Raw genomic sequence first — 27,584 nt, 5'->3', positions numbered from 1 at the left:
TTTGTATGTGCCCTCACGGGGTGCAGTGCAGTCTGGACCAATAAAATATTCCCGAGTTGAGTAATAGCAGCAGCAGGGCAGATTAAATACCAGGCAGAACCACCTGAACAGCCACCCTGGGTGGTTTGAACCCACTGACTGTGTATTGTGGCACAACTGAAAAATCCCAAGAAGAAAAATCCCCAACTTTTGGACTGAAGTCATTTGGGAGGAGCGAAGCAGAAGTTGCAGGCTCAGAGGTGGTATGGTGGGGAAGTGCTGAGATGAAGTTTGTGAAGCGCTGGCCAGTTGGAGTTGGACTTGGGCATTGAATTATTAACGTCCTTTTAGAGCCACAGCCCCTGAAATGTGTTTCATTTGAAGGCTTATGTAATAAGTGAGCACTGAGAGAAGGCAGGGGGAGGACCGACTGGTTGTGCAGAGCAGGCTGTAATTTGTTGTTATTATTTATTACACAAATTTGATTCGTAGATTGTTGCACTGGAACTTGTCCCCAGCCCGGAGGAAGGTCAGTAAATCACCCACATCAAACTGCCTTGAGAGTGAGAGTTTTCTCAACATATATTGAGGCTTTTTTTTTTTTTTAATGTTAATTTGATACGAGAATAACAAAGTCTTAGAACAATGTGTTATGGCTATTTTGAGCTCCTGTTTATTTGGGGTAATGCAATATGGTAAAAGCTCAGATTCCAGAAAAATGAGTAGGTAAAGGTATTTGTATTGCAGACTCCAGCATGTCACTAGAAACTGTTTTCTGCGGTATTGAAGGAGACGTGGAAAGTGTTTCTGGCGTCTTTAAATAGCAATCCCCCCCTTCCAGCAACGCAGCGTGCGCGGGGTCTGACCGCGCGTGTCCACCTGTGCCCGTCTGTTACTACCAGCAATCCACAGCTGGCTGGGCTTCCAGAGGGGCTTTGGGATTCCCAAGTCAGCTTTCCATTCTTTGTAGTGGAAAACCTAAAATACTTTGCAAAATGTCCCTAAGGCCTCTGTGTCTGTGTGCATTTTCCCCGTGGCTGTGTTGCGGGCGCTGTGCGAGGCTTGGGTGCGCTGGGACGCGCTGCAGCTGGCTGCGCAGCGTCCCCACGTGTGCTTGAACTCCAGTGGTGTCTCCACAGCGAGGAGGAGGTGGTGGCAGTGCCACCAACCCCACTCCTGCTCCTCGAGGTATGGGTAACTGCAACTTCAAGCCTTAGCCTCGGGTGACGGGTGCAGGTTATGCTGTGCACACTGGTACGGGACTAGGGGATCAATCATGTTCCCCAAGGCTTCCTTTCCTCGCCTTCTGCTTGCCTGAGGATGGAGCTTGTGGTGCAACACAGCTAAAACAGCAAAAAAGAACCAAAAAGCTACTTCTAGTCCTTGCCATATTTACAGTCAACTTTGCTTTACCACAGAACCCCATCGACTTTATGCCTGAGCAAGGCATGAGGAAAGGCAGGCGGCTCTTCTGTTGGCACCACAGCTTTGTGGTGGCTTAACCTGCGTCGAGTGCTGGCCTCGTGTATTCCCAGGCTGTAACAAAACCCCTTTTAACAGGGTTAAACATTTAAGAACATCCCTCAGAAGTGAATATTAATAATTTGTTTCCTTCCCTGCCCTTAGCAAAGCTTCGTCTTTTCCTTTTGTGTTTCCTTTTTTGATTCGTTTTCATTTGGCGTCCCTTGTGTTGTAATAAGACACAGAGGCCTGAGCAGCAGTGTTCCCTCTGCACACCGTGCCTTTTTTTGGCATTTTGCATAACCACTAAGTGTGAACCAAAACAGTGAGCAGCCTCCTGGTCACAGCCTCTGCCTTCTCTGAATCCGTATGATTCAGTTTCCTCTCCTGTTTCCTTATTTCGGTGTCATGACTTCTGAATTTCCTCTTTCTTTTGCTTGAGGTTGTGCTACCAAGAAAAAAAATAATCTTCCTGAGGATACGTGAAAAACTGCACAATGAGACCACTGTGCCGGTTCCTTTTCTTCCTTTTTGCTGCTCTCTGCTGGTTCTTCACAAGTTTTTTCCATTTCTCTGTCGTACCTGTCTTTTTCTCCATTCCCTTCTCGTTTTTTACATCCTGCTTTCCTGTCTCTTTTCCTAGTCCTGGTTTTATCTCTTGACATTTTTTGAGGACCTTTGCTTAGCATATTCTATTCTCGCATCGTTCTTCCTTTTCAAAAATGCTGCTCTCTTACTATATTGACTTTTTATTTTGTTATCTGCTGTTCAATACCATCCTTGGTATGTGTAGTAAATACAATGCTCGTTTTTCTTTTTTTATTATTATTATTATTTTTTTTTATTTGGCCGTGTACTTTTCTTCATTTCTATTTCCTCCTTTCTGGTGTCATCTCAAGCCTCACTGTTCACTCGACCAGGCTGGGCAAAGCAGCGTGCAATTAACCTGGGCAAGCAGGCAGCATCGACTAGGGAGCAGTCAGATAGCCAGGAGAGCAGGTTTGCTGAATCTGCGGTCTCCTACCTTTGGTCACAAACTCTTAAGATCCTCATGGCCTTATCCAGCCTGCAGATAACCTTTGCCTTCCACAAATTCTTTGGAATTTCAGTTGTTGAGCTGCTTTTTGTCCAACCCCCAACCTCCTTCTTTTAAGTTATGTGTTAGATGATGATGGATCATTCAGTTTAGAAAAAAAATGTTTATATTTCTGAAGCAGACATTTCAGAATGCAATTTTTACAATGTGTTTATTCTTAAAGTTGCTCATGGGACGTTTTTTGTGTTGGTTTTCAAAAATAGTTTAAACTTCCCAGTATCATTCTACGGTCAATATTAATGTCAGAGCATTTCAGTGTTTAACTGGTCCAGTACCCAGCGTGTAAATCCTATAAATAGATTGGCAACTGTATCTTGATTTACTTTTTTTCTCCCCTGCCCCCTGGCTGTACTCTTGGTAGCATTGAAGTGCCTGCTGGCTGGCTTAACTTCTGGCAGGGGCAGGGCATTGACTTAGATGAGTACTTGTTTAGAAAGAAGTTATTAATCTTCAGCAATTCCAATGGTGAAAATCGACATCGTTTGTAGGTAGATCTTGAAAAGTTAATAAATTCTCAGCTGCAAAGGAGGGGAGAGGGACATCTAAAGACCAAACCTTTACAGCTATGAATTACGTTGCGTACGAGAACTACTACAGCGTTGGCTTCCTGAAACTGTAGACAGCTCCGGAGTTCTCAGTTCGATGATGTGTTGTTTTTTGTTTTTTTTTCTTTCCTCTCCCCCCCAAACAACAGAAACCTGAGTTAAGCAAAGCAGCTCAGTGGAGCTCAGCAGGCTGTGCTGAAACCAGCGAGGGTCCGACCATAAACCTGGGGCTGGCACTGCAGGGATTTGTTAGGAAAATACAGCAGGGCGCTGTGTGATCGCTCCCTGGCTTTTTCAGTAAGCAGCTGAGGAGCCTTTTGTAGGGCAGCACAATGCTCTGAACCGAGGCACTGCAGCAGTGCTGCTGAGCAGCAGCACAGAGCTGGGAGTGAGCAGTAGCAACTGAGGTGTTCACAAGGTGGGTTTGCTGCTTCAGCCTGACCTGTGCTCTGCTTAGCACAGGCAAAGGGCTGGCAGCCTTTGCTTGAGTGTCAGGCTGAAAGACAAGATGAATAATTTCACACATCTTTATAAAGCTGACACTTTCCTTGAAGAGTTTAGGAATACATAGAGTATATTACAATACTGCATTCACAGGGCATAATAAAATAGGCTATATAGGGTCGTGTGTTTATAATAATGAGAACAATTCTAGTCCCAGATAAGTCCTCTTAAATATATTGGCAAGTCAAAGGATAAGAATAAATCCCAAATCTTTACTTGAGGAGTGATAATGAAATCCCTTAAGAAATGGTTGCTTGTCCAGAACTTCTCTTAGGCTAAATGTACTTATCAGGTGGGTTTTGTCACATTTCTCTTTGGCCGGAAACTGATAATGGGATGATACGACATGTGCAGCAGCTCTCAGACTTGGTTCTATATGGAAAATGCCTGCACTTTTATTAATGTTCGCTTTCCACTTCTCTAGCACAACACTTCTTTGTTCCAGTGGTGGAGAAGATAACTAAGATGATTTCCAGGGCTAGGCAGTAGCATGCTTTGCAGTGTAAGTAATGTGAGGCTCCAGCTGTGGGTGTGCGTGAACGAGCTCAGCAACACCTGTCCTAAAAGCAGAATCTGCCATCTGCAACGAAAACAATAAGAAATAACTATTTCATTAAATTACCTGCCTTTCTTTTTGCTGGTTGTAGTGTCCTGCTGTGGGGTTCTGTTCTGTCTTCAACAGGGACAAGTGACACACTTGTCTGGCATTGGCAGAACTGAGTATTCTCCTCAAACCTTTATAAGTTCAAGCTGTACTGCCTCTGTTTCCCCTTCAAGTGCAGTATTTCAGCGTGGTCATCTTCTGTTGGCTTTGCGGGAATACTTACTGCTGTGGGCTGAATTGGATGACCTCTGAGTTTCTTTTTTTATCAAGTTCACTCTTATTTGCAACAAATAAAGAAAACAAAAGCGAAGCCCTCTTTATCTAGAGAATTACATGGTTTCTGAACAACTGCAGGCTGTAAATGGATTTGTAGCTTGCTATTGAATTTCTGATTTTGTTCATGATGCGGGTTTGAAATCGTATAAGGTGAATATTCATCCTAGTGATCAAGATCATACACTGTTTAGCATATGACCTTTGGTTTTTATGTGAATATTTCTTATTTTTTTAGAGAAATTGACATGATGTGGACCAACAAGTCAAATGAGGTGCCTCTACAAAGTCCAAGGCATAACCAAGCCAAGGATTCTACCAGAGGTACAGATTTTTATTTTACTTTATTCTAAAAGATGTTTCATTGTGACTGCTTTGAAATGTTGTGGAGTTTTTATAGACAGCATTTTTCTGCCTCAGTGTGGAAGCTAAGGCCATGTGTTACACGGCTTCCTTTCTGCAGAGGTAGCAGTTTTGTGCTCTGATCTGCAGAGTATTTGCTGATCTGCAGTAGGAGTTGCCAGCCTGTGGTACAGTTGCCAAGATAGCACAGAGACACTTTTTTTTTTTTTTTTGGACTGTTGTAGAGGGGGAGCAGTGCAGGAACATAAATTGGGAACTGTAGTCTCTCGAAAGAAGTGCCTGAGGGGCAGCCACTCCCGATTCTCTTGCTCAGTTCCAAAGTGGTAAAGAGCTAAAGGCTGTTGAAAAGCAGCAGTACATCACCACTAAGATGATTGCCAGTGCTTATGTCGCCCTGAGTTGGAGGAATCCAGTTAGCTTTTTAGTGTCCTGATTAGCCTGTGATTTAGGGAGGCAGTGAGTACACTGCCATCCGTAAGAGGAAGAAGGTTCTTGTCTGGGAGAGCAGCTGAGTCACATGTTAAGTCTGTGGTTCAAGATCAAGCATATGATTGCCACTATGACAAAACTGAATGCCAGAAATTATTTTAAAAGTAGAAACAGCTGAATAGTTTATCTGTGAGAGGACATTATTGTTGATTGTCTCTTGAGATAGCTTCAGTTTCTTTTCAAATTCCATACACTGTGAGACTGAGGTGTTCTGTAGACATGAAGTGCTGTCTTTCAAGGACAAAGCAAAGTCTTTTCTGTGCTACTTCCCTGTCCCTCCTATTCCTTGGTGTTGCTGCATCTTACCTGAAATGAAACTAGCAGGTTTTTTTGTTGTTGTTGTTTTGTTTTTGTTTTTTACTGCAAGGAGACTCTTATTTTTTATTTTTTAACTTTCTAATACTACTGTCCTCCATGGCTCCTATCCACATTAAGGTTTTGCACATTGTGTTTGTAAACCATTAATTATTTTTTCTTAAAAGAAAGAATGGAACTGAAGACGTAAATATTTTTAGAGGAAAGTACTACTGTATCCTACTGACCTCAGTTGTGCGTAGAGCTCATGCTATCTGTTAAGGCTGAGAGTTGATTAGTGCCTCCTGTTTGCTCTTCACAAGCATTACATCTCTTTTGTTTGTAGGGTGTAGAGTTCAAAAGGGTTACTATTCAAAATTCACGTGTTCGAAGATTTTTGAGTAGTCTTTCAGGGACCATGTATTCGTGCTCAGTTTACTGGAGAAGAAAGGGGAGAGAAATAACAACAAAAACCAAAACAACAACAAAAAATTAGCTAAACTATAGCGTAATAGGAAAACGTAAGATACTTGTGTTGGGGTAGATAACTCTCTTAACGTTATCTTTTAAACATCTTCTCTAATGAATGGTAGATTTGGTTCCAAGCGTAATAATGCATTCAACGTAACCTGCTGAACTCATTAAATTTCACATTAAATACTTTATTGCTCTGTTAAGATGAATCGTGACTGATAACAGCCTCTCACTGAGGATATTGACAGGCTGGAATTGAGTCATTCAAAGAACTTGATTAGTGAGCCAAGGAAAATTGTTTTGAAGTGACATTTTCTTTCATTATTTTCCATTTACTAATAAGAGATGTATTTATTTGTTTCTGCTCTCCAAGATCCAACTGCAGCATGGGCTACTTTTTCTCAGACTAAGGCTGCTGTAAGTACTTACTCTTTTTCTTACCTCTTTTCAAATCAGCTTTTGCAATAGCATTAACTAAATATTATTTTACTCAGTGATCTGCTGTTAGATGAGTTGAAAATTAAGGACGTGGCTGGAGTATCTGCATGTTGAACGGTCCTGTATTTTGGAAAATGTTTTCCACATGCAATAGAAGAAATTTTTGCCACAGCAAGCTTAGTCTTGAGTGTATAGTGCCACCCGCTAAGTCTCAAGAGTAGTATTACTTTACTTTCTATCTAAGAAAATGCGGAGTTCTACTTTTTTTCTTTTAATTTTGAAAACAACTGCTCTCTCCTGCTTACTACAAAACAGTCAGAAACTGGGGCTCTGCCAGTGTGTTTCATAGTTCTTCAATTTACTTTGAGCATTTGAATTGCTGTCTTTCAGTGGGAAATTAACTTAGGTGCTTGAGAAATTGCACTGTATTTTTTAAGAAACTGACTTCAGTAAAGCCAAACAGCTTGAGTTTGGGGGGAATTCAGCTCTTTTCCAGAGCCTCGTCACTTCAAATAGCCGAGCATCAGTGTGGGATTTTACTTGTGAAATCCTGTATCATGCTCTCTTTTTGAAAAGAGCATTATAGAACATATTCCAAGTGGAATTAATACTTCATTGACGCTGTGTTAAGACTCTGAATGGCATGTTGTTATTAATTTCTTCACAACAGCCTACTTATGGAAACAAAACTATGCAGCAAAACCTAATTCAGTCTTCTTAAATAAATCTTAATACTCTTACAGTTTCTGGTCATAAGGCCAGTTTTGCAGCATGAGCATTGTGAAGTTGCTTTTGCCTGAAGTTTTATTCTTTATGAAAAATGAGGAAAAAATTGTCACATTAGGAGAAAATACTTGTGGTTTAAAAATTGAAAACAATATTCTCACATGTATTATCTTCAAATTCTAGCTACGTCATATAGAGAACAAGTTGGAAATAGCTCCCACCAGTACAGCTGTGTTTGATTCTGTCATGGATGCCAAGAAGCCCTCTGCTAGCGCAAGCAGGAAAATAAGCAGAAAGGGTATGTATTATTTAGGATATAGCATGCAAGGCTGGGTAAAGCCACTGCATTCTGGAAAGACTTGTTTTGTTTTATTTTTTTCCCCTTCCTTCATGCACCCAAGTTGTCTCCTGATTATGATCTTTACTGATGAAAGACTAATTGCCCAGGAGAAACTAATGTTTTCTTAGCTTGGGAAAGAAGGTGTGCTAACATAGTCATCTGGCTGTAGGGAGTGACAGGACTCGCCCGTTGCTGTGAGTGCTTGCTGCATCCAGATACTTCGTGAGAGTCTTTGGATAACAGTTGTATATGCCCGTGTTTACACTGGAAAAGCTGTTTATATTTTTAGTGTTTGTCAACTCTTACACCCTGAATGAATGCTGATCTGATACTTTATTTTGTTTTAACATCAACTTTTTAGAACATCCTGGTAATGCTGGTTTTTCTACAGTGCATGTGGCAGACCGACCTCTAGCGGCAGCACCACCAGCATCCATAGGTTGAATTACTTCTAATTAATGTTTAAGAATTATTTTCTCTCTTTAAATTTCATTGCTTCAAGCATGTGCTAGCTTGCTTCTAGTTCCTGTGATCAAATTGTTGAAAGAGAAAGGGTACTTCAGATGCTATTCTGCTGCTTGCTCACCCTCCAAAACTCTTTGCTTAATTGTTCTGCCCTAAGAGTCTTCTCCTTGTGGAAAGGAAATAGGCATATATAGATGATTTTTTGGTTTCTGCTTCAGCTTCCCGGTCCTCCAGCCAAACTAAATCAAGCAAGGAGAAGTCCTCACGCAGCCCTCTTCGAGCGACAACCCTTGAAAGCAATGTGAAGAAAAACAACCGTGTGGAATTTCGTGAACCGTTGGCTTCATACAGGTTAGTGCTGGGACAACTGACAGTTCAAATATGCTCAGATCAGAATTAACTTAATTCCGATGTTTTTGAATGCAACTCAGAAATTGATTTGCTTCCTCCCCTTGCCCACCCACATGAGCACCATGTGGTGTTGAACAAAAGTTTATTCATTTTTTAGAAATGTTACAAATTTACTTTTTGTTCAGAGAATGAGTCTAAAGTCAAATGCATTGAACTGGGGCCATCTTATCAAGCTAACAGTGGCCTGATAAGTTTCTTAAGTTATAAGGTTTGTAAGAAGGACCAAAAAGATTATTTCCTCATGCTTTTCCAACTTTATTTCATCAGTTCTTTAGCACGTTTCCAAATGTATTATCATAGGACAGTGTGGTACAAGAATGTAGTACAAAATGTGCATTTGGTTTGGTGTGTGTCTATGTGCATTACCCAAAAACTAGTCACTGAAAGAGTAAGAACGGCTGGATCAAGGAGAAAAGTGGCTGGGGATGTTACAGGCCAGGGAATGTGGAGGGGTGTGAGGAGTGAGGATAAATACAGCAAGCTTGTTTTTCCCTACGTTTTAAGTACTGTACTGCTTCTATAAGCTACCGTAGGATGCTTTAAAAACTTTCAGAAAGAGAACCTGCAGCAGAAATAAAGTGATTATAACTTGCTATTACATCAGAGTTTAGAAGACTTTTACTGTACCTTCTTCAGCTCCTTGTGTTTTATAAGCACAGGCCTTATCCCTCAGGAATAGCTTGATTGGGTTGGTAATACCTTTTGGATGGATTTGAACACATGCTTGGCATTTTTTGTGCTAAGTCTTCTCTCAGTGAAGTCAAATTGCTGCTGACTGAATAGAGTTGGGACAGTAGTGGTGTTTTTCCTTTTTTTAATTCATCTTCATGTCTATCAATAATTGTTATCCTTCCTCCGAAGTTTTGGTCTCCTGTTTCACTTCTTGTGTGAGTTGTCCTTCTTTCCTTTCATGGGAGGCTGGTTTGGATCAGTTTTGTAATCTTGGAACAGTTTTGTTAACTGAACAACTCTGCACACAATGCTTGCTGAACTTCTCTGTTCTCAGTAACATTTACGTTTGTTGCAATACAGTTTGCTCTGAAGGTGTTGCGAGTGGCTTGCCTTTTTAATGCTCAATTACGTGGCAGGGGTCTTTGTGCAATTTATTTGTTTTCTCAGCTAATGAGCGTGCTTTCAAGGAACTGTGCATGGGTGCACTGCTTTGTTTTAGAGAACATATGTTAATGAGGCTTGTCACTTAAGTTGTGCACTTGGCTTTTATTTAAAGCTTTCTTTTAATTAAAGGGTGATGTCACTGCTTCCTGATTTTTTTTTCCTTTGTGCCCTAATTTAGGTTTTCAATTTTATCTATATAGTCCTATTCAGAGAGTGCAGAAAGTACTTTAAATTTTGAACAGCAACTTCTTTTGGTTTTGTCAGACTTGCATTATTAAATATATCATGCTCAAACTTTAAAACAACTTGCCTTTAAAGTGGAGACAAGTCATTCTTTCAGTTAATGAGCATGCCAATAGCTGGCTTGGGAGGTCCTACAGTTGTGCTTCTGATGGTGAAGTTTTTCTTGCTTTTATTACAGCAGGGATCCATACAGTTCTCTGCCGTATCACGGTTCCAGCCAATTGGAGGCCAAGCAACTTCTGTCTAGTTTGGACTTCTGTGAAGCAGAAGGGAAGACTGAAGTAATGGGCCGTATGATGCATGACAGAGATGAGCGAGATCTACACGGCAGAGATTTTGAAAGCCCATCATCTTCTGCTGCAGATGAGACTGTTGTTAGGTATTTGAATGACCGACCAGCAATTGATGCTTTGCAAAATGAGGCATTTCTTAAAGCTGCCACACCTCCAAGATTGGAAGAGGAAAAAACTAGTGGCTCCAGAGGAGATGAGTGTAGCACTAAAACTCCTCTGAGTAACACGTCCCAGGACAGTGAACTGAAAGTGTCTTCCCCTTCTACTATGAGTACTTCTAGTGCTCATAGGCTGGAAATCTTGAAACGGCGGCAGCATGATGCTAAGTTGGAGAAGCTGAAGGAGCGGATTCGAAAGCAGTGGGAGCATTCTGAAGAGCTGGGTAGCAGAGGACAACACTCAGGATACGCTGAGCAACCTGTAGTGATCACAAATGTGGAGAATGCTGTTACTCCCAAAGTCAGGAAAGTGGCAGCCGCACCTGCTGCTCCAGCATACAAAGGTATGGAGGCACAGAATCCCCCTCTTAGTTATTCATGGTGAAGGAGCAAAGATCAATTAGCGCAGCAACATGTCAGAGCATGGAAATTAATCACTGCAGTGTTTGGGCCATACAGGAGTGGATAGAACAGTATGCTCACAAATACGGTCAGGAAAGCAAAGAAGTTCTTGCTACTCTACTAAAATGTGAAATCCTTCAAAATTCTTCCTGTCTGCTTACAAATTACTATAAAAAGTAACCTTGCTGTATTACTATTTGGATTTATTTTGATACATTTTTTACATTCCAAGTTGTTAGTAACATTTTATAGACTGAGGAGGCCTCTAGCATTTTTGGTAAGTCTTTTCTTCATCCAGTCTGCTGTTTTTGAACTATGAGCAGGCAGCAGACAGGTATATTGCTTTATTTTAATTTATTATTAGAAATTCAAGTAGTTCTTTTCTTACTTGGGAATTTCCCAAGTAAGTAATTACTCCCTTCATCCCCCAAAATATTTATTTACATCTTAAACAGCTATTTTAAACTCCTAAATTGTTTACTTTCAGGTTTCAATCCTGCTGAAACAAAGATTCGCACTCCAGATGGGAAGATCTGGCATGAGGAAGAATTTCACATTAGTCGGGAGCTGTATAGAGATATAGCACTCCAGCTAACAGGTGATATGCAAACTGCATTTATTAAGCTGCACAACCTTCTCTAAGAGGCAGTGAAATTTATTTGGCACAAGTCTACAAAGTCATGGAAACAAAAACAACACAAGAAAAAGAAACAATGAGTGTTAAATATGTTGTACTTCTCTTCATAGGAGGGGTAACTTGTTGAACGATAACAAGAGAAATCCTTCTCCATCTTTTTCTAATTTTAATTTAATAGAAATAATACAAATAATAGAAAATCAATATTGAAAAGAATCAAGAGAGAGCCATCTTTTGAAACAGGAATTAAAAAAAAAGTCTTTAATAAAACAATTTTTGTTTAATTTTGTAACTTTATACATGTTTGCATGAATGAATTCAATTTCCTGTTGAAAAGGTCAAAACCAGAACACTTTTGGTTTTCATGAGACCTTTGGATTGTCTCATGGGAACAACTCTGACATTTTTTGCCATTTTTAACACCATTGAAGTGATAAGTGGACTGTATACACTATGTTGAAGCCTGAATCCTGCTTCCTTCGGTGTGGTGTTAAATGGTCAGTCCTGAAGCTACTGGGGGAATTGTTAGTACAGCAGTGGTTTAGTTGGAGTGCAGAGGCAGGTAAAGGGGAGAGGGAGGGCATCTGCTGTGGAAAGTGTCCGGGATCTGCTTGTTTAAAGTGCAGTTGGTAGCCTGCATTAAAGGGATATGTCTGCAGCTGTATCTGGGGATGAGATTATATCACATCAGGTTGATTTCATATCTCTGGCCTTGCAGAATTTAAGTGCTTTTATATGAGAATAATCCAATTCTTGATGTTCTTGGAGAAATTTGTGTCCCAGAGTTTTGTACACAAGGACTTTTTTTTTAGAGGCTCTCCCTGGATTCCAGAAAACAGAACATTCAGGTGTGTCCAGCTTTCTTTCAAAGTGTTTGGGTCTTCTCAATGGACCCAAGAAGAAAGTCATATTTCTGTTCTGCAGAGGCTATTAGGATAACTACTGTGATGTTGTTTAACTACAGCTCCCCTAAGAAGGGTGAGCAGATACAGGTAGAGCAGATAGAGACATAAGAAACTTTTTAAATAACCCAGATTTTATTCCCTCTACAACTTAGTCACCTTTGGTAAGGTTTGATTGAAATATGGGAGGAGGGGCTGCCTAGCTTTGCACAGTGGTGAATTAACAGACCATTACCACTGGAGTTTATTCCAAGTGAAAGTGTGGGAAGGAGCGTTGAATACTAAAAGCTTAGAAAATTGTTACTCATTCTTCTTTACTTGATGACCTTTTGCAAAGCATTAAATACTGTTCTTGGAGATTGGAAACACAGGAAGAAGGATTTTTTTTTTTTTTTTAGGTAATGAGCTTATTTAGTAGCACAAGATTTTGATGCTTAAAACTGAGCAAAGATTATAAAAATTGCTGTAATTTGCTTTAAAGTTAAGCTGCTAAGAGACCAGAGATGTAACATGTGCTTTATGTTTTCAGATTTACTGCTCTAAGACCCAATCTTTATTCATTTTTCACTCTGAAAAACTGTAGTACCATTGACAGCTCTTTTCTCTAGATAATCTATAGTAGGATACCCAAGTGGCTTTTTGATTTGCTGGACTGGTTAGAGTGAAGAGCTGTAAGGTTGAATTGCTTTTGACTGACTAAGCTGGGGGGAAGGGGAAGAGATGAGATGAATAAAAAAGAAAGGAACAGCAAATAACATCCCCTGAGAACCTCTAGTTTTGAAGCTTAAGAGCTTGCTTATTACATATTAAAAAATAACTTCTCACATTGATCAAAACATATTTAAAATTAGAGGAAAATGCAATGCTATTGTAAAACTGTAGGTGTCTTTTTGAATGCTGATAGTGTAGTGGCTCATATGGAAATGATTAGACTTCAGTTTTGTTTTGCTTGTACAGCTTGAGAATTTTTTCTTGGTCTTGCTGAAACAAAGATTCTGATACTGAGGTACCAAGAATTTGTTTTTTCTGGAATCATTCAGAAAAAAGTTCAGAAGGGCAGCTACTTCTTCTCAATAAAATAATTCTGTAAATACTCTGTCCAGCATTAGCTCATGTGTTTAATTCCAAATTTCTAAAGACTTTTAATCTAGTCTGGCTTTTTTCTTAGTTTTGGCAAGTGTAATGTGAATGGTTCATGAGCTCTTTATAGGAATCGGAATTTTTGAAGTTTCGTATGTCCAGTTAAGAGATCCAATTAAAAAGATAGGCATTTGGATCGTGTTTTCAAAAGACTTCTGTCTGCAAAAGGAACAAGCTGTGTGTATGTTCAGCCATATGCCTGTTGTGATGCCATGTGTAGAACAGCTGTAGTGGAATGTGTCTCCTTTCTGACCTGAGGAGATTATACTGAATAGCTGATTCCGAGTAATCAAATGCTGGAGCTGCACATAATATGTACTATAAATGTATTTTTAGCCTCTAGGATTATCTGTCCATGCGTTAATTCTGTAATAAAGTTAGAGCATGTGGACTTTTGGGTGTGTATAGTCACTTAGATTGAAACTATTCCATGATCTCTAGTGCTTACATAAGCTCTAAGATTTCTAACACCTGCAGAAGCACTGTTATTTTCTGCAAGGAGTTTTTTACATGTTAGCACAGACCACGCAGAGTATCTTTACCAGTTAGGCTGAAGGATATTATATTGATCCCAGGATTCCAATAATCCCATTTTAAAGATGTTCAGAATTGGCGTCACTGAACAAAATTGCTGTAATATGAACAGAGCGAGTGGGAAGCAGCTTGTCGTTTCCTGGTATCAGGAAGAAACTGTCTGGCACTGAGAGAGAAGAGGAGACGGAATAGATTTCTGCAGGTGCAGTCACTGAGGCCTCTGGTACTTGATGCATTGATTCTCTTGTCCCCGTGCTCATTGTCAGGCTTGAGCATAAATGGAGAATTGGTAGGGAAAGGATATAGAGGGGGAGAAAGAATCCTCAAATTCCCTTTAGTATCACCTGTTGTTCTGTCTCTGATCCTTCCTATGTGTCTCCATCAGAGTAGATTCAGCTGAAATTAGAGGCCATAAAAGCTGGTATTGGCATCAAACTGATAAAACTTCATCTTGATCCATGTTGGATAGAGGAGCAAAAAAGTGTTAATAGTGGCCATGGCGTTTCTTAGATACTGCTTTCTGCCTGCAGCAGCTGGGAAACCCAGGCAGTGGGGTAGTGACTGAGCCACGTCCGATTTTCCTTTTTGTATGTAAAACTGTAAAAACATGGTAAAATGACTTTATTTTGATAAGTGTTCTTGGCATCTCTAAAGCCTAAAACCTAATGATGTCGTAAATGAGGGCTTCAGTGATACAGAATAGTTCTGCGTCACTGGGTGAATTCTGCAGCCAATATTGCAGGAAGAGCACGCGGGTGTCCTGTCTCATGCTGCAGCTCGGAGGCAGAGAGCAGATGTGCTGCCGTGTGTTAATGTGGAGGCAGCAGCCTGGGTACCTCAGCAGTGAAGGAACTGGGTGTTCTTACGGAACGTGAATGCTCTAAAATGGAATGGTTACAGTAGAAGAGAACAAAGAATCGTTCCTAACTGTCAAAATAGCATTTGAGATAGAAAATGAACTTTGTAAAGATTTATTACAGCTTTGCTGTGGCTTCATTGTGTTCCACTGCATAAGTAAACAATACTTGATTCAATATTTTCGTGCTATAAGAATACCAAAATGCTGGGCTGGGAGTAGTTGATCTCAGTATATGATCTGGGAAAATCAGTGTTTCTCCGAGCTTCACTTCTTCAAGCTAAATGTTGAGACAAGCTTGCCATTATATGTTCTTTCCCATGAAATATCACTCAATAGCTCTTGTTTATTTTTAGAGGATTCAACAATGAAAGAAAAACCTTGTGAGAAAAACAAAGAGAGAAAAGCAACCAGACCAGTGCGGAAGGTTCAAAAACTGACACGGTCGGCAAGTCCGGAGTCTAAACAAGGTGACTAGCTCTGTGCTTCAGAGATGAGTTTTATCTCAAGAAATAAAGAAAAATAAGGCCTCTTGCTTTCAGTGCCTTTGCAGATGTGCAAAAATGTTATGTAGATTGTATGATGCACTGAGGATGCGTGTGTTCTTGTTCTCTATAAACTGTTACAGAAAGGTTTTGAGAGTGAGTATGCATTTTTGCATGCAGTTATGCTGCATGCAGGTATTTTGTTGTGATAGGAAACAGAAAATTAGCAGTCATTATGCTGATCAATTCATACATAAGGAAACGTACTAAACCAATGGAAGTATTTGTGACAGTCCCAAAGGAGGCAGGAGAGATTGCCACGAGTTTTAGTGGTATTGGTTATCCTCTGTAGTGGATTAAATGTGAACCAGATTTAAGTGGCGTATCAGTGGTGATCCATCCTTCTCCAGCCGCAGTAAGAAACTGCTTAACATAGCCAAGGCTATAAATAGCCACAGCTCATGTTCTGCTCTGTTAGCTTGTTTTAGGTCGAACAGCTGACTTGAAGTGGAAGATGAGACTCCACACTGCCTTTTTAAATGCGCATAGAAGTAAATGAGAATTACAAGTCAGGCAAGAGAAACCCTTTGGCTGATGAATCTCTTTGAAAGAGTCTTGTAGTGACATATTTCTAATAACAGATTTATAAAATACTCAGATAATTTACGACACAAGCGAAGAGGACTGTTAGTAAATGAATAGTGGGTTACAGACTCCTTACTGAATGGATTTTCTGGTTAAAAAAAAATAATGTAGGGGGATGAACAGAGAGGAAAAAGATCGAGGACTATGCTTGCCAGAGCACTAGTGGTCTGGTCTTCTGGATTTCACTTTAAGTTGCTTTGGTACTGTAGGGTCCTGGAGAACAATCCTGTCTTGCTTGTCTGTTGTGTTCAAGCTGTAGCAAATGAGCTTAGGCAATCCTGGTAGGGACGAAAACTGAAATTGAATGGTAAGAGATCAACAGCAAATAAAATATTCAAGCTAGGTATCTTTCTAGCAATAAAATATTTTGGAGTGGTCTGAAGTAGTTTATTAATACTTTACTCTTTTATTTGATGCTTTTCTCCAAAGTGCTTTAAGACATTTCAAAACATGATTAATAATATTTGAAGTTAGTGGTAGGAAAGATGAGATGAATGAACTTAGCATTAATACTAAGTATAGATACTCCGGTACCAATTTTTATAATTGAATTACATGTAGTATGATAAATAATACTAATACCATTGTGATTGGGCTTATGCCATCTGCAAAGCAGTCTGTTGTGAATTAACTACCAGGTTAATTAAGTGAATAAACTACTAGGGTAATACCTCATTTTTTTTCAGTCAAGGTACGGAAGTGTCAGTTAGAGGATAGTGAATTAGCACTGTGTAAGACAACAGCTGCTCAGTATTTTTTTTAACCTCCTCACAAGACACCTATCTCAGCAATTATCTGTAGAAATCTGTTGCAAGTTCTTTCTAGGAAATGCTTCATCTTCATATTAAAAAGATACTAGCTTTGTTCTTTACCCACCACTTCTGTATTTGTTCTTATTAGAACATTTTAGATCCTCCATCTCTTTTTTTTATGTATTTTCTTGTCTTAAGTGGAGATGAACAGCAGCTTCTCAGTCCTCTATAAATGTCTCTCCCAGGTAACATTTGCTTATACATTTTAGGCCTACGTAACCATTTTTCTTTTTTAATTGGGTTTCATAAGGCTGTAATGTTCTGCGGTATATTTTGGGTTTTCATGCTGTGTTATGTTTAGGCAGGAAGCACTGATAGTTGTGTGATTCGGCTGTTGGGTGTCTTCATGGTATGTTGTTGTCATGACCATGTAACTGTAGCTGTACCATGTACACGGAATTAAGTGGTACAGTAATGAGTGACAGTTGCAAGAAATACTTACTGCTTTGTGATACATTGGAAAAATCCATCTTGTGCTTGAATTTTATTTATTATTTTTTATGTAGGTGGAAACTATGTAATAAGTGCATCCTCCTGGCGGGAGGGACAAAAGCTAGTAAAAAAGATACTGGGTCCAGCTCCCAGAATAGAACAGGACAGAAGAGCTGTATCTAGTGACAGAACAGGACGAGAGAGAGCTGCTAAGTCTGGTGAGTTGTACTGTACCTTATCACTGTGCTTTATTCATTGTTCTTAATTTATTATATAACTTCGCATGTCTGCAGAATTACATAGATGGCTGATATGGAGTGTAATTGGTTTCTTTTAAAATAACTATTTTTAACTTGGGGGCATCCAAGGGGAGAATTTTATTCACATCCATGCATAACCTCTCCCTGGGTGGATTCTGAGCTTTTCTCAGTGCCATAGGAAGTCAGCCCTGCCCATGCAGTTGACCTGCAGCACATGCTGTGATGTGAAGGTGCTCAGGAGCTCTGAGAAAGATAGGATGTAGGTTGCAACCAGAAAAACCAGACCACTTGCACTCTCTTTGCCTCTTGAGGCTAGTGAGGAAAGGAATGGCTAGAAGTGGTCCACAGACCAGATGAATTTTCCAGATGTGCTGCATAGAATATGCAAGCTGTGGTTGGACATCTTCTTTTAAAGGAACGATGGTTCTTCCAGATACTGTATAATGCCATCCGTGGGTGTCATAAGTCCTTCATTCATTGTTCCATTAGACCTTTTCATAATTTGTCCAGAATCTCAGACAGGGCAAATAAGCAGCAGGTGGTAGCTGCTGCTATTCATACTCCTCTGAAGTGTTGAGGCTGGTAAGAGGATAAAGGGTGTGAGCTCAGTTTAAGCAGAGGCTGCTGAATTCAGGCTATGACACTAAACATTTGAAGCAAAAACACATTTACAGTGAGATCTGCATAGGTGATACCATGCTGGAGAATTGCAGTTGAGGTGACTAAGCAGTGTTTTGTTATAAAGCAAGGGAATCTTTCCCAAAATACTGCAGAAAATTAATGGAATTGTTTGGTGGTGTGTGCTTCAGTGTCATTAGAAAAAGAGGGGGTATATTATACCAATTCAGTTTAACTGGTGATAATACCAGTCTAAGGCTGTTTGTGCAAAGTTACCTGTAGTGTTAAAAATGGGGAAGTCTTCGCGTGCAAGAAATTAGGGATAAGGTTTTAACAAAATGAGCTGTATAATTTTAAGTGTGCCCATCACCATTTCCATTTTATGACCGCACTACTCTCCACGAGTTCTTATCACTACAGGGTAGCTCGCTCCTTCCTCATCCTCACTTTCGCAGCTGTTTCAGTGATAGCATGTAGTTCCCAAGTTTGATTTTTACCTGAAATATTCCACAAGTCTTTTTCTTCAACAGGCCGTATTGGAAGGACAGGTTCAGATTCTAGACTGGATGTTACACGGAAAACCTCTTCAAGAAGTTCCGAACGATCAAGGAGTAAAGTACGGTCTGAGAATAATTTGAAGAAACTGGAATCTGCTCTTCCAGATGATAACCAAGATGATCATACCTCTGTAAATAAAGACTTCCTGCCATTGGAGATCCGTGGAATTCTCGATGACTTGCAGTTGGATTCCATGACTACAAAACAAGAAAAAAATGTGGAAAAGCAGAATCAGAAGTCTGTTTTGCCTGCTCAAAATGTTAGGAGCCACAGTCCAACCAAAAGGAAACCAGAGAAGGTAGCTGCTAGTGAGGAGCCTCAAGTGATCTCTAAGAAACGTCACTATGATACAGATGAGGTTCGTCAGTACATCATCAGGCAGCAAGAGGAGCGGAAGAAGAAGCAGAATGAAGAGAAGAAAGCACAAAAGGAGGCAACAGAACAGAAGAACAAAAGGCTCCAAGAACTCTACAGAAAGCAGAAGGAAGCTTTTACTAAAGTCAAGAATGTGCCTCCTCCTGAGCCTTCAGCAGCCAAACGGTTACAGGAAACTTACTCTAAGATACTGCTGGAACATACATTTTTAGAAGAGCCATCTCAGCTGCCTACAGTGCAGGAATCACAGGTATAGCTGATTCACTAACTTCATGTGTTGCAGTTGTTTGCAAGAATAGGAGGTCATGTAACTAGGAAGGGCATGGCTTGTCCTGGTCTGCTTGAGAGAAAGGACACAAAGAAAGTTGTGTAGCTTTTGCTTAAATACACAGAACATCCTTGCTGCTTCTCAGCACAGCAAGACCTTTCTTGAAAGGTGAATGGAAATGAAGATTAACATACAGTAAAAGATTAATATCAATTTGATGTGTTCAGTTGAGCTAATTCAGTATATGAGCAAAGCTCCTTTCCCATTCTGCTGAGACACGAACAAATGTCCTGTGTTTTTAAATCCTTCCATGGTAGGAAAGATACTATACTTAGAAATTCAAACCTTTTCAGTTTTAATGAGATGAGCTTCTAAACTCTACAGATTTCTGAAAATGAATTTTTCTTGTTATGTTCATTTGTAGCCCAAACCTGGTTATCAGCCATCTGGGGAATCTGACAAAGAAAACAAGGCTCAAGAACGTCCTCCTAGTGCATCTTCAAGTAGTGACATGTCACTGTCAGAACCGCAGCAGCCACTACTGAGGTGAGCCATTACGGGCCTTTTCAGAGAGAAGGAAATATTCTAGCTTTCAACTTTGAGAGAGATGAAAATATACTGGCATTTTACATTCATGTTCTATGGAGAGTAATTGTCTTCTTGGCAATTACGTTTTCTCACAGTAAGGAGGAATTTGATGCAGAAAAGCATATGAAATTTTTGGCTATTAGTATTTATTGAGTCTATAAATAAAGTGAATGGTGGGTGCTGCTAATCTTTTGCTGACATCAGAGAGATGTGTGTTTGAAATTGGGAGACTATTTCCTCTGCTGTTGGCAGCAGGCGAGAGGAGATGACTGGATGAACACATCTGCTGTTTTTTCTTTTTTGATTTGTTCCATGTTTCCATTTCATCTACTGTCTTGGAATCTTGCCTTTTTTAAAAAACTCTAAAGTACCAAAAACCTCTGTTTCAGCTTGGAACTAGCCTTGCCCTGTTTCCTATCTTTATCATTTTCCTGTTGATAATTGTTTGGTGTCTTGTGAGAGGTTTTTTTCTTACTGAAGGTTTAGGTTATCTAACACTTAGGTAAGGAATTGAAAATCATAGAGCTTCTTGCATGTCCTTAATTGCTCAGTTGTGCGTATGTCTTCATTTTTAATTACATAATCAATATCTATGCATAACCATAAACTGGCTTTGTTACCTTAACCTTCCCTTGTTCAAATCCACATTGACTTTGTAAATTCAATGAGGCTTCTTTTCTTTCATGAAAAGTTCAAAGAAGAACCAGGAATGTTGTGTAGTATTGTATATAGAATAGGCTGCTAAACCATATGCTGGTAAGTATTTTAGTGTTGCACTATAAGGAAAAATAAGTGTAGGTACTCGTAGAGAGGGCAAGATGCAACTTAAAAAGCTGCATATGATATTTAGTGAGGCTCATAATAAACAGATTTTTGTGGGGGACTTTTCCAGGATTCCTAGTATTCAGAACACGTGCAAGTGATAGCAAAGGAAGCTCCAAGGCAGCAGCTTTGGAAGAAGTATATCTTTATACAGAGCTTTTATCATGCAGATGGTAGCTACCTGGGAATAAAAAAAATAAATAAATAAAAAAGTTATTTTACAGCACTTCAAACATGTGTGCATTTCCAGTCCTTTCTAAGTGTTCACCATGTCATGTAAGCAACAGTGTGAACAGCTCCAGTGAAACGTGGACTGAGTACAACTGGAGGGCGAAGACTAGGGCTAAGAAATCCCATGTGGATGAGGGGAAAAAATTAGAAGTTTCCTCCTTTAGGAAGTCAGGAAACTTTTGGAAAAGGGTTGCTGCTGATTATGAAAACCTTCTGCTTGTTACATCTCTAAAACACACATTACGCCATAAACAGCATTTCAAATTTGGGAGGTGCTCTGCTTTTTATAACATTCTGTGCAACTGCTTTCTGTTCTGTTTCCTGCCCCTCTGATTCCCAGAAAGAATTTGTAGAAAATAAATTTGTGACAACGAGACTTTCATCTAAAATAACAATACTTGTAAGTCATCAACTTAAGCATTTTTTTCATTTCAGAAGTGACTTGATGGAGCCTCCCTGGGTACAGCCAGACAGGTTGAGCCCAAGAGTCCACCCACAAGGTCTCATGGGCTCAAGTGGAGGCCCTTGCTCCCAGCACTGGACTCTGGAGCAGATGGGCCTTTTGTCAAAGGAATGTGATGCAGTGTTGGCAGGCAGGAGAAGCCATGCTACCCCCGTGGGCTCACTGACCTTGATGTCTCAGCCGTACATGAATTCAGTTGCTGCACAACAAAATCTCTTAGGAAAACCTACTGCTAGCCAATATAAGAGCAAATTAGATCGGATTGAGGCTTTGAAAGCTACAGCTGCTTCCCTTTCTAGCCGAATTGAGAGCGAAGCCAAGAAGTTGGCCGGGGCTGGTATCAATTATGGCACCATGTGGAACTCTGACCATGAATTTATGCAAGAAAACCAGGACGATGGACGGTGGGCAAAGGCTGTGAGTCCTCCTGTGAGAGAGGAAAATGAAGACGCTTTTTCAGCCAGAATCCAAAAAATGCTGGGTACCTGTATGTCTCACACAGCCTTTGATGACAACCTTCCTGGGGTAGGCAACCTTAGTGAATTTAAGAAGCTCCCTGAGACCATCAGGCCTCATACAGCCGCAGTCAGCCTGGGAATGAGGTCCCCTGCCGGTCACCGGCACGAGGGGCTACTGGGACATTTGTCCAAGAGACAGACCGACTCCCTGGGCCGTGAAAACCAGGCTTACGGGCAGAACAAAGCCGTGATTCCTCAAGAGTCCAGCATAGACTCCATCAGCGAAGGGCCCCTCCTGAGCGATGGAAGCCTCTCCGAGGAGGAAGGAGGCCAGCACAAACAGCTGCCGCTGAAGATGCTGGAGGCATTGAAAGAGACGGATTTCTGTGTTCGGGAGAGAAATGCTTTTGAACCCATAAAGGAATTTCAGAAAGAAGCTGAGAAGTATTTGCCGCTTTACACTCAGACAAGTGGCATGCACAGCAAGGGGCCGTGGGAAGAACTAGCGAAGGGAAGCCCACACAGCGTCATCAACATCTTTGCGAAAAGCTATCAGCTTCATGGAAAGGGTAAGGAGAAAAATGGAAGAATTATTCAAAGGTCTTTTGAATTACTATTTTCAGTTCTATTCCATACATTTGTTAATTCACAGCTAGGGAATGAGTTTTGAGATGCATCAAACCTCAGTCTGCATAATGTTTTCTCGCTTAACTTTTGGAGGATAAATGATCCATTCCCCCCCCCCCCCTTTTTTTTTTTGAGATTGTGTTTGATTTTTGTGCATTTCCAAATCAGTCATTAATTCATATTCATATGTTGGATTGTATGTGTTAAGGACTCTCATAGTTACAGAACTGTAAATGGCAATTTTACATTTACTGTATCCAGAATTGCATACTGAATCTAAATTGCTCAGATTAAGTTTGGAAATCGGTGTTTTACGATGCTTAGCTTTACTCCATGCAGTACCAAACAGTTCACTTCTACAAGCCTACCTAAAGTCTCCTTGCCATGAGCCACTTATCTGTGTCTTTTCCAACTGTTTATCTCTACTCTGTACAAATACCGTTCTTTTAAGATTTTTTTTCGACTAAGGTATGTCTCATACCATCTTCCCAGTTCCTAACCTGGTAAGGTTATAAATAAATAGAAGTCGAAAGGCCCTTGTGGTGATGAAGAAAATAGTCCTGCCATTTATGGCTTTAGGTTTCTTTATTGTGTGAGTAAACGGAGCTGCAAAGGAGAACGGAGCCTCTGGTTGGGAATGTGCATCCTCCAATTATGTAGGCACTTGAGATCATCTGGAATTAACATATCTTCCTGTTGTCTTTCTTATTTAATTTAAGGCAGAAAGATGAAATGAATGCTTTATGCAGCACTTACTTAGTGGCATAAACATGAGTGATTGCATTATATTTGGAGGTCTCACTACACGCACCTTGTGGTGGATTATTAAAAACTTGTACTTCTGTGGGTGAATGGTATGAACTTCATTTTGCATCATTGTTCATATGAGTTTTTTGATAAATGTCTAAAAGTAGTGTGACCCATTCACTCTTAATGAATTAAAACTCCTGTAACAATATCTTAAGATAAGATTTTACTGTATTGGTACTTAAACAAGCGCAGGTGTTGATGTGTTAAGGCATACTTTACAAAAGTCTCCTGCAGTGTGCTTCATTGACTTTTTCATTTCCTTGTACAATCTTTTTCATTTTCAGTACCGTTCTCTTACCGTCAGTTCCTCGTTTTGAGGAGTGAATGGGTTTTGAGAAGTTAATTTTTTTTTCCTTGATTTTTTTAATGGTACTTAAATATGATTGCATTTAAATTTTCTGCAGATGACTGCACTCTCAAGCAATTACCTCTTCAAAAATATTTTATCAGGAGTATGTTAATGAAGTGGAGTACTCAGTAATTTATCAAAAGAGGAAGACTGCCTGTTTTGTGTTAAAGCTTCCATGGGATATCTCTACTGTTGTTCTCATGAACTTTCTTGTTTTTGAAAGGAAGCATTTCTAACTCATTGTAATTGGAGGCATTTTAACTTCTGCGGCTTTATTACCTGTTTGATGGATGTTGCATTCAGTATTATTTCTGTCTCTTCCATTCTCTTTGTCCCTATTAGTGTTTGATGAAAGGTCAAATGGAGGCTCTTCCCTTCTGCGCCCTTTGCTGCCTGCCATGAGCCCTCCAGAAAGTGTTGTTTCTTATGAAGATGATTTTGCTTCATCTCAGGGAAGTGGCACTTTAACAGACAAAAAGATTGCACGTGACCTCAGGTAACTGTATGTTAGACTTCCTGGAAAAAAAAATCAAAATGCAGAATTTAAGAGAACTCAAAATGTGTTTCATATGCTGCACAGCTTTTCTGATACGCTGTATGGTAACACTACTCAAAGTGGTCAGGTTTTTCCTTAGGATCTTGCAGTTAATTCAGCAGACAGCACAGCTTTTAGACACAAAGGTTAGAGTCGTGTGCTTCTGATCTTTGCCTGATGTTCTTTATTCTTTCCTTAGTCTGGCATGTAGCATTCAGCAGTGTTCTGACCCTTTGTAGTCAGGTGAAAATCAGTTCTCCAACTTCTGTGGCTGTTAGGATGCTCAAGTGGTTAGTGTTTGTAAAACCTATATGAGAGGTAAGATTTGAAAGTGTTAAAATACATCCGCTAGTTTGTAATTTCAGAAAGAGCCTATAATTACTGTTAGTTTTAGTAATACAGGATATGGATACATAAATCGGCTGTAAGAACTTTTTAAGCCCTTTTCTTCAGACTAAAATCAGAAGACTGTTAATCTTAGACTTTCCATGTTTAGTGGCTTGCTGCTGGATTCATGTGGCTTCATGAATCTTCTGTTTTGTAATGAGATACACTTGCATCTTTTGTGCACCTTTGGGAAGACCACACATAGTGTGTATGTGCTGTTAATCTTTATTTTTAAGCGCCCAAAGATGCGGTCATAGTCAAAATCATTCTTGTGTTGTCCAAGTCAGTAGTCAAATAGCTTTTAAGAGTCTGCATTGGAAGAGATGGTTGTTACCCATTCTTTACTGATCATATTATTGGAAGTCTATTTCAGCGTGTTGAATATCATGTCAAAATTCCTAATTCCTTGAATGTCATAGTTATTAATTTCAGAATCTATGCTTTTCAAGATGAGCCGTTTAGTGCAGTTTTAGTCCTTTCTCTCAAACTTCTTGTACACAGTGTAATGGGGAGGACTTCAAAGTCTTTAGTTAATCACCGTTAATGTGTTCCTTTTTAGTGTTGCTGGCAGCAGTAATTCAAGCATTCAGGAAGAACTTTCTAGTAGAAAGTCTCCCCATGAATCTCGATCTGTAGAGCTTGCTTCTCAGCATTCATCTGGACCAAGATCTGCAGCATCCTCTCGCTCATCTGCTTCCTCTAAAAAGAGGGGGAAAAAGGAACGTAAGTGCAGCACTTGGCTGTAGGATATTAATGTTTTTGAGAAAGGTTTTAAGGTTTTCTTGGTATGGAAATCGTGGCCTGTCTTTGTGTCCAGAAACCAAAATCTATCACTGATAGGATGATTTATTTATTCATCTAGTAGTTCTTTCCTAAATTTTCTAGACTTTTTCTTCTCTGACCTTAAAAAGTACTTGTGTGAAAGTAAATAGCCAGAAGGTTATAAACAATAGTGAACTTTTTCTCCTCCTAATCCAGCTTTCTAACAAATTAGTTAGTTTTATACTTTAATATATTGTGGCAAATGTTTTCAGACTCTGTATTGAGGAAATTCTAATAGGGTGCTGAGAAATTGGGGTTACAGCCACGTTTATGGATTTTGCCTGTATGCTTCATCTTTGGATCACAGTTTTCTTCAGTGCATGAATTATACGCTGTAGAAATAAATACACTCTTTTCTACAGTAAATTGTACATTTTACAAAAGCATAAAGAAACTTGAGATTTGGTACACTCTTCCTATATAAAAAGTGGGTAATATAAGGAAAAGCTAGGTTTTAAAATCAATAAAAGAATCAAAAAAAAAGATTGGGTGTTCTCGATTACCTTTGTTTCCTATTTTCTCAAAATTCTCTAGCTTACCAAAAGAGAGGTAGGCTTTAATTATCAGTACTGAAGAACTCAAATGTCTGTTTTCTGTGTTTAAACTGATAGTGTGTTGAAGTGAAAGCTGAGTGATATATTTTTTTTAACAGTGGATGCAATATGCAGAAGAGAACTTAATTTCCTGTAGGAAGCTGTCGAATTTACATTTCTTGCTTGTTGGATTTGCATACTTGTAACTCAAAGGCATCTTTAAGTGGGGGATGTGGGAGAAAGTTCTCAATTATTTGTTTTGGGGCTCCTGTTGGCTAGAATATTCATACTTAAAATACTAAATATAATTTTTTTGACAACCTTGTTCATTCTTAGGGTTGGAATCTTACCATGGAAGTTCTCACCACTTTCCAGAAGAAGATAAAATGCCATCTGAATTAGAGCGGGGATCCCAACAAGCAAAGAAGTCCTTATCGAGTAGTAGAATTTCTAATAAAGACCATGAGCAGAACCCAGATACAGACAGCACATTAGAAAATTTATCTGGACATTCCCTGCTGAGGTAATACAAACCTTGTAAGACTGTATGTGAGTACAAGTAGGATGGGTTGTGTTATGGCATGCTACCAAAAATAACTGTGTTTAGATACAAAAGGGAAGTAACAGAAACAATCAAATGTTAGTAAGATGGACGCTCTAACGTGTGCATAAGTCTATCAAGTTCTGTGAGCTGATGCTTTAAGAGATGAACTGCATCTCAGGATAGAGTGTACAGGAAGAAAAATTTACTAATTTTCCTGTTGCATCCTCTGTCGGGTTATGAATGTGGTTTGTTTTTTTGCTAATTGTGCAATGAAGACAGTTATGAAATACACGCAGTGTAGTTTTCACTGCATGTTTTTCTAAAAAGCAACAGATCATGGTCTTTCACTCTCTGTGAATATAGAATGGTTCTGAGGTATTGACTTAACATTAGTGGCTTTCACTGGTAGTATTGCGTTTGAAAGGTTCTTTGCCCTCTTAGGATGTACCAAGTATGTAAAGCTAAATGTCTTCCTAAGGGATTTAAGCATCCACTATTAACCCTTCTTGGCTTAATAAAATCAGAATAGTAAATTTCAGAAGTGCCTGAATCATTTTCTATATGTTTGAAAGTGAGATATTTAATTCTCTATTAACAAGAAATGCTACAGTAGAATTTTTAATGACTCTGTAAGTCAAGTTTTGGCCTTTCAGCATTTCATTGCACGTTGGTAAAAGAGATCAAGACATGGGGCAGTGGCTTATCTGTCAGCATAGGTTACCATCAGCATACTGATAAAACTGTGCTTTTTCAAAATACTGCTCATGATATTCTGATATCAAATATTAGCCTGATTTCCTGCAATTATAAAGTTCCTCACCCAAATTCTCGAAACAGATAAGTAAAAAGCAGACTGGGCCTGTGTGATCTAAAAAGAAGAGGCCTTTTGCATAGTTCTGTTCAGTGTGTATAAAGGAAAGAGCTTGGTTTGTCATCAAATAACTGGACTTAAGAGAATACTGACTTCTTTCTATCTTGATTTCTCTGTCAGTTTCTCGGACAAGGGAAGATCCCAGAAGACACCAACTTCTTCCCCATCTCCAGGTTCCCAAAAATTGTTGCAGTTTGATTCTATAGGCAATACAGCAGAAAGAGCCAAGTCACCTGCTGGCTTTTCTGGAAGTGCAGCATCGGGGCTGAAGCCTAACCTAGCCTTCTCTGACTTGAGTCTGGGAACTAGTAGGCCTGCAGCAGGAGCAGCCTCAGCGAGCGGTGAGTT

At 39.6% G+C, this 27,584-nt stretch overlaps 1 protein-coding gene across 14 annotated transcripts in view; it reads left to right on the top strand.

The window, feature by feature from the left end:
• Positions 1-27,584, top strand: part of CEP350 (centrosomal protein 350) — a 71,643-nt gene that overhangs the window by 6,726 nt on the left and 37,333 nt on the right. For 10 of the 14 annotated variants that reach the window (XM_084527528.1, XM_084527534.1, XM_084527540.1 and 7 more), the window contains 15 exons: positions 4,701-4,786; positions 6,456-6,499; positions 7,430-7,544; positions 8,270-8,402; positions 10,000-10,616; positions 11,162-11,272; positions 15,100-15,213; positions 17,192-17,335; positions 18,526-19,178; positions 19,621-19,742; positions 21,273-22,327; positions 23,887-24,040; positions 25,026-25,189; positions 26,158-26,344; positions 27,357-27,577. In XM_084527528.1, coding sequence (XP_084383654.1) covers positions 4,711-4,786; positions 6,456-6,499; positions 7,430-7,544; positions 8,270-8,402; positions 10,000-10,616; positions 11,162-11,272; positions 15,100-15,213; positions 17,192-17,335; positions 18,526-19,178; positions 19,621-19,742; positions 21,273-22,327; positions 23,887-24,040; positions 25,026-25,189; positions 26,158-26,344; positions 27,357-27,577 — 3,910 coding nt within the window. In that variant the 5' untranslated portion in view covers positions 4,701-4,710. The remainder of the gene's footprint in view (positions 1-4,700; positions 4,787-6,455; positions 6,500-7,429; positions 7,545-8,269; positions 8,403-9,999; positions 10,617-11,161; positions 11,273-15,099; positions 15,214-17,191; positions 17,336-18,525; positions 19,179-19,620; positions 19,743-21,272; positions 22,328-23,886; positions 24,041-25,025; positions 25,190-26,157; positions 26,345-27,356; positions 27,578-27,584) is intronic. The other 4 variants (XM_084527529.1, XM_084527536.1, XM_084527533.1 and 1 more) reach the window with 1 other exon arrangement.

This window comes from Aythya ferina, assembly GCF_964211825.1.
Source record: "Aythya ferina genome assembly, chromosome: 8".
Taxonomy (NCBI): Eukaryota; Metazoa; Chordata; class Aves; order Anseriformes; family Anatidae; genus Aythya; species Aythya ferina.
Note: the sequence above shows the minus strand (reverse complement) of the source record. Positions and strands in the feature narration are given on the sequence as shown.